Source organism: Dama dama, chromosome 15 (genome assembly GCF_033118175.1).
Source record: "Dama dama isolate Ldn47 chromosome 15, ASM3311817v1, whole genome shotgun sequence".
In the NCBI taxonomy this organism is placed as follows: Eukaryota; Metazoa; Chordata; class Mammalia; order Artiodactyla; family Cervidae; genus Dama; species Dama dama.
Genome location: NC_083695.1, coordinates 18,479,366 through 18,493,858, shown reverse-complemented (window position 1 = coordinate 18,493,858; position 14,493 = coordinate 18,479,366). Strand labels below are relative to the sequence as shown.

The 14,493-nt window shown below is 39.7% G+C and overlaps 1 protein-coding gene across 5 annotated transcripts in view; it reads left to right on the top strand.

Moving 5' to 3' along the window:
• FAM13C (family with sequence similarity 13 member C) overlaps positions 1-14,278 on the top strand; it is a 135,973-nt gene extending 121,695 nt beyond the window's left edge. For 2 of the 5 annotated variants that reach the window (XM_061161573.1, XM_061161569.1), the window contains 6 exons: positions 682-893; positions 6,803-6,844; positions 7,774-7,869; positions 9,140-9,339; positions 11,075-11,176; positions 13,642-14,278. In XM_061161573.1, the coding sequence (XP_061017556.1) occupies positions 682-893; positions 6,803-6,844; positions 7,774-7,869; positions 9,140-9,339; positions 11,075-11,176; positions 13,642-13,765 (776 nt within the window). In that variant the 3' untranslated portion in view covers positions 13,766-14,278. The remainder of the gene's footprint in view (positions 1-681; positions 894-6,802; positions 6,845-7,773; positions 7,870-9,139; positions 9,340-11,074; positions 11,177-13,641) is intronic. The other 3 variants (XM_061161570.1, XM_061161572.1, XM_061161571.1) reach the window with 3 other exon arrangements.
• Positions 14,279-14,493: the final 215 nt, after the last annotated feature.

Here is a 14,493-nt window from a genome sequence, read left to right as displayed (position 1 = left end):
AAAGAAAATGTGCTATGTAATTGAGAAATCAATATAAATGGCCTCATTCAAAAGACTGGTCCCCTAGCATATTCTGAAATAGAATTTCCTAATAAGTCCCAGGTGGCCCTTTTGTTTTTATTTATGTAGGTTTATATAAAGCCAAATTGCAATAATAGTGATTTCTGTATTTTAAATATTGGCATTAGACAAAATTGTGAGATCTGTCAGGTTGGGGCTGGCACTATCTCCCGTTCCCTACCCTTCCTGTATATCCTCAGATGACTGCCTTGTGTAATGTCTTCCAGTAGACCTTGCATTTCCACAGGGGGCTCTTCATGACTGCACAACTTTCAAAACCTGAGGAAAGGAATCTTTGAGAGTAGTATTTTAGGTGCTGTGGCAGATAACAGGTGAAAACTTTGGGGCCAAGCACCTCTGGTCTTCTTCCTCTGAAATTTAAACTATTCATGATCCTTCTACTTCTATGAGATCCTTACCTCAAGAGCCCTCTATTTTCACATCTGATGGGGAGTGTGTGCTACTGGCCTTGGTTATTAAGGCTGCCCTTGCCCTGTGGAAAGCCGTGATCAGCACTGTTCATTTCCACTCGGCATCAGGGGAGAAATTCCTGAAAGGCTCTTTGCTCTTACTAGACCAATGAGTCTGCGTACTCGTGGTAACTCACCACATTTCTCTTAGAACTAAAGCTGAAGCTGTCGGAAGAGCAAGGGAGTGCTCCCAAAGGCCCACCTAGAACCCCGCCCTGTGAGCAACCCACAGTCCCCAGAGAGAATGGGAAGCCGGAGGCCGTGGGCCCTGAGCCGAGCTCCTCTGGAGAGGAGACTCCAGATGCTGTGCTGAGCTGCCTGAAGGAGAAGAGAGAGCAGCTTCCTCCCCCGGAAGACCGTAAGGTACCTCACCAGCCTTCACAAGGCCCCAGCCCTCCACATGGTGCCAGTAAGACTGTGGTTTTGACCAGTTTGTATCACATAAACAACTTTGTGAGACTGGCTCTGAAGATTTCAGTCAGATGAGTTCCTAGTGGGCTGTTAGCTATGACCTAGGGTATTGCCATTCTGAAGGTTATAGTGTTGCATGTTAATGAGAGACAAATGGTAAAGACGCTAGAGTATATCATATCTCGTTCTCCCTTACTTTCCCCTGATAAGTTAGCAAAGGAACCCAAGACTAGGATTATAGACTCATTTTACTGTGTGTGTACATGCACCCCCGGGGACTGTAGCCCACCAGGCTCCTCTGTCCATGGGATTTTCCTGGCAAGAATACTGGAGTGGGTAGCCATTTCTTCCTCCAGGGGATCTTCCCAACATGGGGATTGAACTCAAGTCTCCTGCGTCTCTTTCATTGGCAAGTGAATTCTTTACCACTGAGCCACCTGGGAAGCCCAAGGTCTTTATAGATGTAGTTAAGTTAGGGTTACTTGAATGAGCCGTACTCTGTTATGAATGTTGTACTTATAAATTTGGACACAGAGAGTAAATGCCTTGTGAATATGATTTAATATTTCATATCATAAGAATAGAGAGGTAGGGTTTCTTGAGGAGTGCTAGGTAACATATTTAAAGACTTCAGCTTAGACATCTTAGTTTTGAAATCTTGGTGAGATACCTAGATACAGTTGTGAGTTACACATTTGGAAATACGAGCTCAAAGAAAAGATGTATTATATTTTACCAAAAAAGATGATGAAACCAGTTCGTATTTACCTGGTTAGTCCCTCCTCTCCTGCATATCTATGCTCACATTTTACTAATGCCAAGGAGCCTTGCTAGTAGTCTTTTCTATCTGAATTCTGAGTAGCAGGGTTGTCTTTCATTTCTTGAATAATCTGTAGCTACCATAACATAGGGCTTCCCGGTGGCTCAGTGTTAAGAAATCTGCCTGCCAATACAGGAGACATGGGTTCAACCCCTGGTCAGGAAGATCCCCTGAAGCAGGAAATGGCAACCCACTCCAATATTCTTGCCTGGGAAATCCCATGGACAGAGGCTACAGTCCATGGGGTCACAAAAGAGTCAGACACGACTTAACAACCAAATAACACCCTAACATAGCTCGTAACTATTCTGTGTGCCACTTTCTGCCTCTCACAGTACTTGACAACTTCTTGAATAAAGAAGTTTATTACTTACGATCCTTAGTGTCTATACATAGTAGGTATTGAATAAGTATTTATAGAGTGAATGGATTTATGAATGAACAGACTAGCATACTAGACTTTGAAATGAAGTCCTCTTGAGGAGAATGCTGGCTTTGTTCTGTTGTATTTACATTATCTAGTCTAGGTCTTAAGATGGCAACATATGCCAAATCCCAAAAGGCTTACTGTTTCCCCTTGGACTAGTCCTTTACATTGGTGCATATGACATACAAGTAGAAATGGGCCCTTGGATACCTCTGTTATTAAGAAGTAGCGTTCAACTCAAAAATAACCAGTGTGTTATGATGAGTGATTTTCACTCAGCCAAAGTATCCCCTCCTCCCACCCACAAAGGTTCTAGACTTTGTCATGGTCCTTGGGTAAGTAGATAACTGTGTGTGTGTGTGTGTGTGTGTAGACACATGACATGCTCACATATCCAGGCACATCTGTGGTTTTCCATTCTTTAGTGCTTCTGATGGTCTTTCCTATTTTTATAGTCACTTTGACCACATCTATAAAAGCAACGTATAACACTTAGAGCAGGACTCAGTCCTTGAATAAGCCACTTTCTAGTTATGTACTCTTGACAAGTGAACTAATTCTCTGATATTCAACTTCTCCATCGATAATAATACAGATAATACCTATTAATATAGTTGTTTTGACAATAAAGGGCGATGCCTGGAAACTGGTGGGCAGTCATTAATTTGCAAAAAGATCTGAGTACTTACCAGTGTTATGAACTGCGATATGTGCTGGATAAAAAGATTAACAAGATAGCAAAGTGATGTGGGTTACTGTCTTCTTGGCACTCATGTTTTTCTGGGAGTTGGGATAGAAGAAATAATTCAACAGATAAAAACCACTAAAGATTTTGATAAGTACTGTGCAAAGAAACAGATGATATGATAGAAAATAATAAGAATGGTTTCTGTATTATACATTGCGGTGAGGAAGTCCTGTGACATTTAATGCAAAAGAATCAGCAGGCCAAGAGAGCAGCAAAGAGCATTCTAGATAGATGGAATTGCAAGTATGGTGGCCTTTGAAGGAAGAGCTCATCTGTGGTTGGAATTCTCAGGTCTGAGTACTCGTGCACAGGGCTGCATGAGATGAAGTCAGAAAAAACAGGTCAGGGCCCGTAACACAGGAGTTCCCAGGCCACTGAAAGTATCAGGCAGCTGTTGAATGGTTCCAAGTGTGAAAGTGGCGTGGTGTGATTTACACTATGCAGAATAAATCATAGGGAAAAAGAGCGGAAACGGGAAGATGAAATAGGTGGTTTGGACTAGGATGTTCACTGTGGAGATGGAAAGAAGCAGACACATTCAAAGTCTGTTTAGGTTCTAGAATCAAAAGGATGTGCTGATTCACTGGGTGGTAGGGAGTAAAGGAAAGGAGATGGGTCCATTTACTGATGGGGAGAAGCTAGAGGGGGAGTACACTGAGGGTGGGAGGGAATGCTTAGGAGGTCTGTTTTGGACATGCTCATTTTAAGATCTTTCAGGACTAGGGTGACCTACCATCCCAGGTTTCCCTAGACTTTCCTAACTTTAGCACCGAAAGTTCCATGGCTCATCAAAAGCCTCAGTCCTGGGAAAACTGGGATGATCCGTCACTCTGCTGAGGCATTTAAGTCAAATAAAAGCATGTAATTGCAAGTCTGAAGGTCAGAAAAACTCTGAGTTCTCTAGTCATCTCTGAAGTCATCTTTGTTTAAATGGCAGTTTATTTCTCTTGCTTTATTTTACTTATTTTAATTGGAAGATTACTTTACAATATTGTGAAGGTTTTTTGCCCATCCATTGACATGAATCAGCCATCCATTGAACTGTTTAGTGTCAGAAAGTGAAAAGTGAAAGTTGCTTAGTGTTCGACTCTTTGTGACCCGATGGACTGTAGCCCGTCAGGCTCCTCTGTCCATGGAATTCTCTAGGCAAGAATATTGGGGGTGGGTAGCCATCTTTTTCTCCAGGGGATTTTCCCAACCCAGGGATTGAACCTGGGTCTCCTGTGTTGCAGGCGGATTCTTTACCATCTGAGCCACCAGGGAAACTCCTAGTGTCAGAAGTCCCTTCAGAGAAGCCTTGTATCTCTGCAGTAGGCTAAAGTTAGTTTCTTTAAAAAGAGATCACCGGCTGTGGAATGTGTGAGTCTCAGGACCTAAAGCTGCAGGATTGTTCCGGGAGAACTTCACACAGCCAACCTGACGTGGCCGGGCAGCTATAGATGGTTCTTAAGGGGGGAGTCTAGAGGCCACACAAGCAGCAAAGGGAGGACTGAAAATTTCTAAAATAGTACTATTCTTGGCTCCTTGGGGAACTGATTAGCATTTGAGGTGATCTCATTAGGTCCCATTTCTTTAAACTCAAAATGACAGATGATTTTCATCTGGGGTCTTTGCTTTACTGCTTAAAATGCATTAAATATTAAAGCTTTCAAGATGAGTTCTTTCTTTTCTAGAGATGCCTTTATTATCACTCTTCCTGAAATTTTTGCCATGGTGTCTAGTCAGAGCTCGTCCTAAAACTGATAAATGCAGGAGACCCTAAAGCATGGCCTTGTCAGTTCAGATCCTGCCACTGAGTGATTTTCTCCCTCCATCATCTGTGGGTGATTTTTGGAGACAGTCACTTCCAGGTCGCAGGGTGTGCATTGAGCCCTGGAAATGAGTGAATCATCCCTCAGTTCTGATTATTGTGCCCGTTTATGTCTTCCTCTGACAGCTGAATTGGAACTGGCACCTCTCCCCTTTTTATTGTCCCTTCCAGGAACTGTAGGTAGGGTCAGGTTACCAAGTGGATGAGTAATGACCATTACTTCTTCTGCCCCTTCATCAACTGCAGCATCTTTGAAGAGAAAAGATTTTTAAAAAACATAATAATTATAAAGATGAAATAAATTTAATCATGGATTAGTGAGTTGTGCATTGGAGGGAGGGAAGACATACAGGAAAAAGGCACCAAAAGGAATATCCCATCAAGTTCTTCTGTCTACTTATCCTTTCAACGAAAATTTAATTTTCTGAATAGGTAATACTTTCTCACATAGTTCAAAAAACAGAAAAAGCTACACATTAAAAAGACTCCTCCCCATCTGCCAGCTCCAGTTCTGAGTTCTCCCACCCCTGAGCAAGTAGAGCTGTTGTTAGTAATGTTTTTTTGTGTCCTTTTGGAGTTTCTATATAAGGCATATGCAAGAAAGGATCAATATACATTCTTAACTTGCCCCTTAAAAAAAGGAAGCAGTCTACATAATTATGTATCCTTTTTTCATTTTGCATATTCATATTGACATAGTTTCTCATTATTTATTAAACTTATGCTTTAATAGCACCATGGTATTCCTCTTTTAGTAATTTACAACCTTGATGGTAACCTCAAATCAACTAGTTTGATGACTTAAATAACATTTAGTATGCCTGACTCTGTGCCAGAGACATTTACATAAGATAATTAAAAATAATCCTCATTTTGCATATTAAGAATCTAAGGTTCAGAGAGTCCATAATTTTCCAAATTAAATATAGTGTGTAATTTTTTGAAGCCAGTTATTTGAATTTACAGCCTCTCTTTTCAAGGCTGGTATTGATCTGCCTGTGCTTGGAAATCTGAACTGACCTGGCCATCCTCTCCAGCAGCTCTTTTGCCTGGTGATGTTCACTAGTGACCTCCTGTCACTAGTTGTTGGACTGACTGGTTAGTTGAAACAGTCAGATTTGTTCCACACAGACTGTCTCCCTCAGTGAGGGGCTAGGGAGACAGACTCAGGAAAAGTTTGGCAGGACTTGAGTCCTTAAGGCTAAAGAATAATGGATTCCCATCACTCTCTGTCCAGAGAGGGGAATGTCAGTTCTACCTCCCTCTCCAAGAGAGAGCTTGTTTATGGTGACGGTTTGAGTGATTTCTATGTTTTTGTGGTTTCCTGTGAAAGAACACAGGGGACCAGTGCCGTGGGGAGAAGGGAAACAAGTGTGGTGGTAGAAGCACTCAGGCTGCGGCAGTTTTTTCTCAAACGACTGTCTGACCAGGGCCCAGAAGGAATGAACACTGGGGCTGACCACTCAATAGCAGTTCTGCTTGGAAAACCAGCCTGCTTGGGGCAGCCATTCCAGACCTTGGTGATTGGAGTAACCTCCTGGGTGGGGTGGGGCAGTTTTTATGATGGAGATGTCAAGCTGTCAACAAAGCATGTCAAATTTCCTTTAAGGAATGATTGGGCTAGAAAATGAAAGGTTCTTGGGGTTACTTAACCAATAAATGAACTGCTCTACATAGAGAGGTGGTCTTTATTTCTACGGAAAATAAAAGAGCCTTGGGTCAGATAGCCTGTGGAATTTATATGAAGATTGCTAAAAATCAGACTGCTCTTACTATATATAAAACCCTGGGTTATTAGATGGGTGGTAGGAAAGCATATACATGTGTACCCTGAGAATTTGAAGAAATACATTATATAATTTATTTGGGCAGACAAGGCTACAACACAGACAACAGATGAGGCCCAGACAGTGAGATACAGGTATGTTTCACTTCCTTTTCTCTGTGAAGATCGGCAGAGGCCAGAATGGTTCTCAGCTGGGATGGAGGTGGGGTAGCATGAGAATAACTAGAAGGCTGAAAACATACACGTTTGAGCCATTTTCTCTTCCTCCAGGGTTCTCATCGGGGATTTGGAGGGCAGAGTCAGGACCCTGAGGTGGGTGTGCCGTGTGCTATTTCTACTGTTTCCTTCCCACCACCTGCCGAGTGAGATCCACTGGGCCAGAGGGAAACAGAGTCTGTGTGTAGTGAATATATAGAACCTTCATGCAGGACACACATCAGGAAGGAAAACCAAAGCAAGCAGAGGAGTTTGATCATTTTGGATGGAGAGATAGGTTGGTGGGTGGGTAGTTAGGCAGATGATTAATAGGTAAGTAGGAAACTATTTAAAATTGTGTGTGCCTTGTGGCATGTTAAAAGTAGTATTCAGGGATGAGTCAAAGAGCAGAAGGGTAATAGAATGGATTGGTGGACCAAGATGTTATACACTTTTTTTGGTTGGAAGGAACTTTTTAAACTCCCAACATCCTTGTTGTATAGATAGGAAATTGAGAATCCAGGGAGGTTTACTGTTTTATTCAATATATTTAGTTTATGCCAGATTTAGCCAGTAAACTAGCATATAATCCAAGTATGTAGTGACAAAGACCTGGACAGTGTTGGTATCTGTGGATAGAATCTTCCAAGTCCAGATAAAATACATGTTTCAGAAGAAAAATTGATAGGCTGCAGTCACCCACTAGTTTCTTTAAGAATGAAGAAATAAATAATTATTAATTCTTTAATTAAATAATTAAAGGTGCCTTACCATTTAAACACTGAGGATTCCTCTAGTAAGCTCTAAAAACATCTTTCTCAACTTGGACCTCTCCTTTAAGAAACTTTTCCTAGAAGAAAATTGGCATGTGCTTCATACAGTATCTTATCAATGACCTACCTTTTGAAGATTACTGTTGCATTTTAGTAGTGTAATCCCTTCAAAACTTTTAGGCTTCAAAACTTTTATTTTTTGCCTCTTAAAAACATTGATGTGTTTTCATTCTTGTTTGAGAAAGGAACAATAATTAATTTCATGTTTTCTAGGTAACGAAGCAAGACAAGAACCTCATAAAGCCTCTTTATGACCGATACAGAATTATCAAGCAAATCTTGTCCACACCTTCCCTTATTCCAACAATTGTAAGTCAGGAAGCTTGCCTACACCACTAACCTGTCCTTGTGCTTTGCACTGATACTTAGTTAGGGAGGCGGCACCAGGAGGGTGGCACGCAAGCCTTCTCGGCAGGATATCCTGCCCACACGGCCGGTTGTGTCACAGCGTCGAAACGAGGTCTCCCTCAGCTCCCACACTGTACTTAACAGTGGCTGGTAATTAAAACTACTGTGAAACAGGACTATATAGCGATTCTATTTTTGAAGCCAGTTTTAGCATTTGCTTTCATTGTTTGGGTGAGGAGAACAAATGATGGATTTTAGTCTGGCGTTACCTAATTTACAACAGCACAACTAGACAAAACAGAACCCTTTTTAGTCTGGTGTTGTTAATTTTTCTCCTTTAATAAGAAAATTGATTTGTGTGTTCTTTGATAATAATGCAGCATTTGTTTTTGTTACCATTTGACCATCACTGTATAAGATAGAAGCAGATTTATTTCAATAGAAAATATGAATACTGAAATTGGGTTAGACTACTTTTAATTAAGAATGATTTATGGGAATACAGAACTAGAAAAGCACCACAAATCCTACACCACCAATATTAGAACAGTCACTTGCTCAAGATGTCAGTATTAAAAGAAAATAAATATTAACAGATACAAATTTAAGTATACTTCCGTACATTTATACTTCCACAACTCTAAACACAGAGACATAGTGACTCATAGTTTGAGATTTTCCCATTAAGGAAGCATAATTTAAAACAGGGAATGGTATTCAGATTTCCTTGCAAGAAAATCATCTGGTTGTGACAAGCATTATCAGAATAGGTTACAGAGAATCTCCATTTTGTTTTTGGCCTTCATGAAGCTGTTCCCTGAATTTGTCCATTTTCTGAGTGTTCTCTGTATCTGAGTCCAGACCAGGATCTGATTTGGGTGACAGCAGGACACAGACGTCTGTGGTCCATCTCTCCTCACCCATGTTAACTCTTACGAAGCTGGGGCCCATAAGTTTGGGGGGAGGGAAGATTGCTAGGCAGTGCAGCCCAGATTGGAACATCTCCCAGTTGTCTGTGCCTTCTTTGGCCGGCAGAGGAAGCTGAGCTTGGTAAGCACTTTAGCCCAGCATGGGTGCTTTATTTGCTTATTAACTTATGTTAAGTTCTCAGTAGGCACAGGGGTCACCTACTGTTTTCATAGTGTCTATTTATGGTTCCTTTTTTCCTGTTTCTGCTTCCCTAAGAGGCACTTAGCACTTTGTGACTCTATTGAACTCTTCTTATGATAAGCAGGAGGAAGAAGACTCTGATGAAGACTGTCCACAGGGAAGTCAGCAGCCTTCTTTGCCAAATCCAGCATCTCACTCTCCTACTGGCGATCACCTCGCACACTCTAATGAGACTGAGCCTGTGAGGCTCCTGCTCCCCGACGAAAAGAAGGAAGTCAAACCGCCAGCACTCTCCATGTCCAATTTACACGAGGCCACCATGTGAGTGTGAATCCTAAGTGTGGAGTTGTCTTTGAACTCCTTCTGGTCTGGGGGACCTTATATGTACATACAGTATACAACTCAGAAGAGCTATTACACTCTCTAAAAAATGCCATTCACCAGAAAACACAATCTGGTTATCCTCCTAACAGGGAAATTGAGGAGATAAAGCCATGAGGAACCAAGGCTCCTAATAAGGTCCTAAATAAACTGAAGAAAGTGTTAGTCATTCAGTCGTATCTGACTCTTTGTGACCCCATGGACTGTAGCCCGCCAGTCTCCTCTGTCCATGAAAATCTCAGGGCAAGAATACTGGAGTGGGTTGCCATTGCCTTCTCCAGGGGATCTTCCTGACCCATGGATTGAACCCAGGTTTCCTGCATTGCAGGCAGATTCTTTATCTAGTCTGAGCCACCTGGGAAGCCCAATATGGTCCTAAAGATATCCTAAGGGCTGATGTTCAGTTTTATACCACTGCACATCATTTCAGCAGGATCTGGTACCAGTCTAATCCCTGGTAGTGTTGGCCTTTGATGATGCTAGAACAAAAGGAACTGGGATTCTGTGTTGGGTCAAAAGTTGTCAGGACCTTTATTCTCTTCTATTTAGATAAAATGGTTTTGCCAGACTGGGACTTAAGTGAATGAGCTGACCTTTTTCTTCTAATGGCTCCTCAGTCAGGAGCCATTTGGATTTTCATTAGTGTCATTATTAGTGTTACTCAGTAGCTGGCCTTCCTCTGATCATTTGGCCTTCTTTCGTTTGTATATTATAGGCCAGATTATGAGTTCTTTTAACATGTGTAATAGTGTGGAGAGTATATATGCCCCAAGAAAGGGATGGAATCCCCACAAATACCTGAGAAAAGACCAAGGACTAGGTTGTAAGCTGAGATTTTAGCGTGCTTGTTATCAGCTGGCACCCCAGTTTCAGCTGAGAGAAGAGTGACCTGTTTGGAAGCAGAACTTCAGTCTTCCCTCTTCCTCCATTTTTCCCTCTTTCCCTCCCTCCCTTCTTCTCTCCTTCTTCCCTCCCTTTCTTCTCTTTCTTGGTTGACTGGCTGGCTGGTGGGCTGTTCTAAAGCAATTGTACTTTTTTGGGGGGGAGTAGGGAGGGAGTATGTAGGGCTCTTTGGAAAGCAATGGAATCTTTTTCTTTATAGAAAATGCCCATATATAATTTCAGGGAGTTCACAGAGTTTCTGAAACCAGACACAAGCTCCCCAGGTAGACTCCTGTCTCAGGTAGTTGACTTTTCTCTGTTAGAATGAAGTAAGTAGAATCTGCAACGTAATTACAGCTTTCTTTGGGTCTTTGTTTCATTCCCAAGGGTTTTGACATTCCCCCTATAGTCAAGATTCAGAGTAGAATTGTTTTTAAAATCTCTCCCTCTAGCCTCTCTTTAGTCTGTCGCCAGATAACTGATGAGTATGCCTACAAAATGCTTTCTCCCTCATGCACTCATGTGGCCTTTACTGTCCCCACTTTTTATAATGGACTCAGTCTGCTTGCCACCCATCCGTCCTTTCCATTTTCTGATGGTGTATTTTCCTCCTCTGTGATGCCCCCTGCCACGTGCTCCCCTGGTCAGGCTCTACATGTGTCATCCTTATTCAAAAGGCACTCTTTTAAGTAGAACACTTCTGTATAGCCTTTTCCTAAATATCTAACTCTGCTCATCTCTCTCAGTTATGCCAGAGCTCCATAATGGCAAATATGTATTCTACCTGATACAGGCCTGTACTTCTTGACCATCTCCGAGAAACTAGGGCTGATAAGAAGAGACTCCGGAAAGCCTTGAGAGAATTTGAGGAACAGTTTTTTAAACAAACAGGAAGGTAAGTGTGGGCAGAGATATTTTTTAAGCTAGTAAGTCCTAGAGAACTAACAGGAGTAAGCTCAGATTTTTTTTTTTTTTTTGGCAGTAACAGTGACTTTATACAAGACATAATTTCCAGTGACTTACAACTAGCATTTGTCTAATGCAATATTTGGGTAGTATCATTATTGGGTATGTTTTATAGGAGACTGTAGCTATCAAGTATGAGACATGAATCTTTAAAAAATAAAAGATGAACTCCCCAAATTCCCTAACTTTGCATAATAAATCCCATTATAACTGTTGAATTTATCTAAACCTTAAATAAATCTATTTGATTTTTCAGCCCATGTTAGTTCTTTGTTGTAAGTTGACTGTTATAAGTCCAAGTGACCTACCTTTCTGCTGATGTTAACTATCTAATGAGAAATGTTATGCGGTTGTTAAATTCAGAATATAAAACAATTTTTTTTCTTTTTTCCTTTACAGAATTTCTATACAGCTTTTACATTTTTTAACCTATCCAAACCCAGGCAATTTAAAGAGTTTTAGGACTTTCTGGTGTGTTATTAGTCCTGCCAAATGGGTCTGCAGTGGCACTTGGCAAGCCTCTGACACCCAGGGAAGTTAGTTATGTTCTACGTGTAGTATTTTAAATGCACCAGTGAGTGCGAAACCCACTTCAGAGATGCTTACTTCTTGGTTGAGGTCATCTGCCCTCTTGTGGTAATACACTTAAACTAAATGCAGAAGTGGTACCATATTACAAGTAAAATCAAATAGTTGAATGGCTATGAAATACAGATCTTGCTTTTCTAAAACATTTCATTGCGAAGGGTTACCTGTCCATAGGTAAAATAACATGCAAATAGATTATTAAAAATTTTAATGTTCTATAAATGTTCTTGGTAATAGTCATCATGTAAGAAGCATAATTACCTAGATATGACCTTAACAGTTATGAGCCAGGACCTGTGCTAAATGCTTATGTATAATGAGAAAAGTGGTTAAGGAAATACTTAGTAAAAATTTTGATCCTGGGTCAATGCATTCTTGTTTTTTTTTTTTTTTTTTGCATTCTTATTTATTAGCTAAAGTGGAGTGTGCCGGACCAGAGATAATTGCATGATGAACTATTAGTGTTTCCCTATAAATTAGACTATTTCTTCACTTAGGTATGTGTACACAAGTTAAGGTGGTATTTAGATACCCAGTTATGATAAGTTTGGCTCAGAATACAGAATGGAGGCAAAGGAATTATGTTAATTTAAGAGGAACTCTCTCTCGCTAACTCTGTTCTGAGTTCTGAACTAGAGATTTCAGGGAAGACTCTTTATAGATTTGCAAAGAATATAGTTATCTACTGGTGTTTTAACACTATATATACTGCCCTGAAATTTCTAGTTCAGAGCTCAGAACAGTACACAAATCTATGTGCATTGTTAGCTGTGCTTTTATTGTAAGAAATGTAACTTTATCAGGACTGGGAAAGTGGAAGGGGTGTAGGTTGTCAGCTTTTTACCCATTTTCAGCCATACTTATATTAGAGAGTATCTATATTTATATTCAGTAGCAATGGTGGTGACTTCATCTGGGTTTTCCAGTCCTTGTATTTCAAAGTCATGGGTGGAAATATTTTAAAAGCAATTGGCCGTCTTTATTAACTAAGGAGATCCTGAACTAACTCTTGTCCTTTAGAAAACATATCCTGGCAATGTATTTTTCTGGGAAGTCAGATGATTTTAACTCCAGATGTTACCCAATTATTCTTCAAAGTAAATGTCAGGAACATCTGGCAGTTAGGAGGCATATGTATAAAAATGTGCATGATCCTTTGCCTAGTCTTAGTAGAATTTGTGTGCAAAGAACCACTACAATTTAGACTCAGATTCCTGAAAGGAACTTCTCTGTGACTCTTCTATACATTAACAGAGATAGGTACTATAATTACAAGAAAGTTTAGAAATAATTCATGTTTGTTAGGTAGCTACTGAGCTTTTTCCTCCTATTACCATAGATTTATGTTATTTCTGTTAACATAATTTTCATAATATTTTTAGGTTGATATTTTAAACAACTATCACTATAAGGGCTGAATATTCTGCACAGGCTTGGATGATGGGAGAAAGACTAGGTAAAAAAATACCTTGAGGGTTCTGGTTTTTATTTCCCGCAGACCTTTCCACTTCCCCAATGCTATATGTCTATGCACTGGACAATGTATTGGCAGAACACTTATAATATTTAACTTCTCAGAGCACTATTACATTGAAACCTAGTAACACATGGAAGAGGGAATGAATGAAGAGGAAAAAAGACTTGATGCAAAAATCAAGTGGAAGTTGCTGCCCTGTACTTTTCTCACAGAGTTAAAAAAGGATTTTTAGTGACTTGGTTCCTTAATGAACTAATGCATTTTATATATATATATATATATATATATATATATATATATATATATATATATATATATTTGTTTTGCAGAAGTCCACAAAAGGAAGATCGGATACCAATGGCAGATGAGTACTATGAATACAAGCATATAAAAGCCAAACTGAGACTATTAGAGGTCCTCATCAGCAAGCAAGATGTGGCCAAAACTATTTGAGGTTCAGGAAATGTTTGTGGTCACTTTCACCTGCAATAAGGCAAGTTTATTTTCCTCTGCCGTTCTTGCTAAGTAGTATGACAACTGAAAACTGAAGCACTTTAGTGGTAGTATTAGCTGTTGTTAAGAATGGATGGCAAGTGTAATTATAAATGCATAGAAGGGATTAAAATTGGAGAAAATACAGTAAGTAACATATAATTGGAAAATAAAATTCAGCCTTCTCCATGCCAAGGAGAAAATGCAGAGTCAGTATAATTACTTCAGAAAACATCTATTTTATCAAATCTAAGTAATACAAAGCGTCTACCTGTTAAATGGACCACTGGTTAGAGAAAGTCTACTTAATGTCCAAAGACTGCTTATACTGACATATGAAAAAGAGCATGATTTTTAAAAATCAATAAGAAGAACAAAAGAAACTCATTTTACGTAAAAAGGGATACAGTTAGTAAGAATGTAATTTATTTGAAACTTCTAATAGATTTTTAAGTGATAAAAAATCTACTTCCTTGTCCCTTAAAATTGCTAGGCTTTCAGCACCCTAAAATATACTAGAATGTGTCACTGCTAATTTTTTATTTCTATATAAAAATAGCACATTATCTGTTCATTAAAATTTTACATTTCTGATTACCAAAGTTCATTCTGATAGCATGTACTTTGTGAATTATCTTTGTTTATAACTGACAGATGTTTATATTAAAATAGAATACTGTATTAAAATT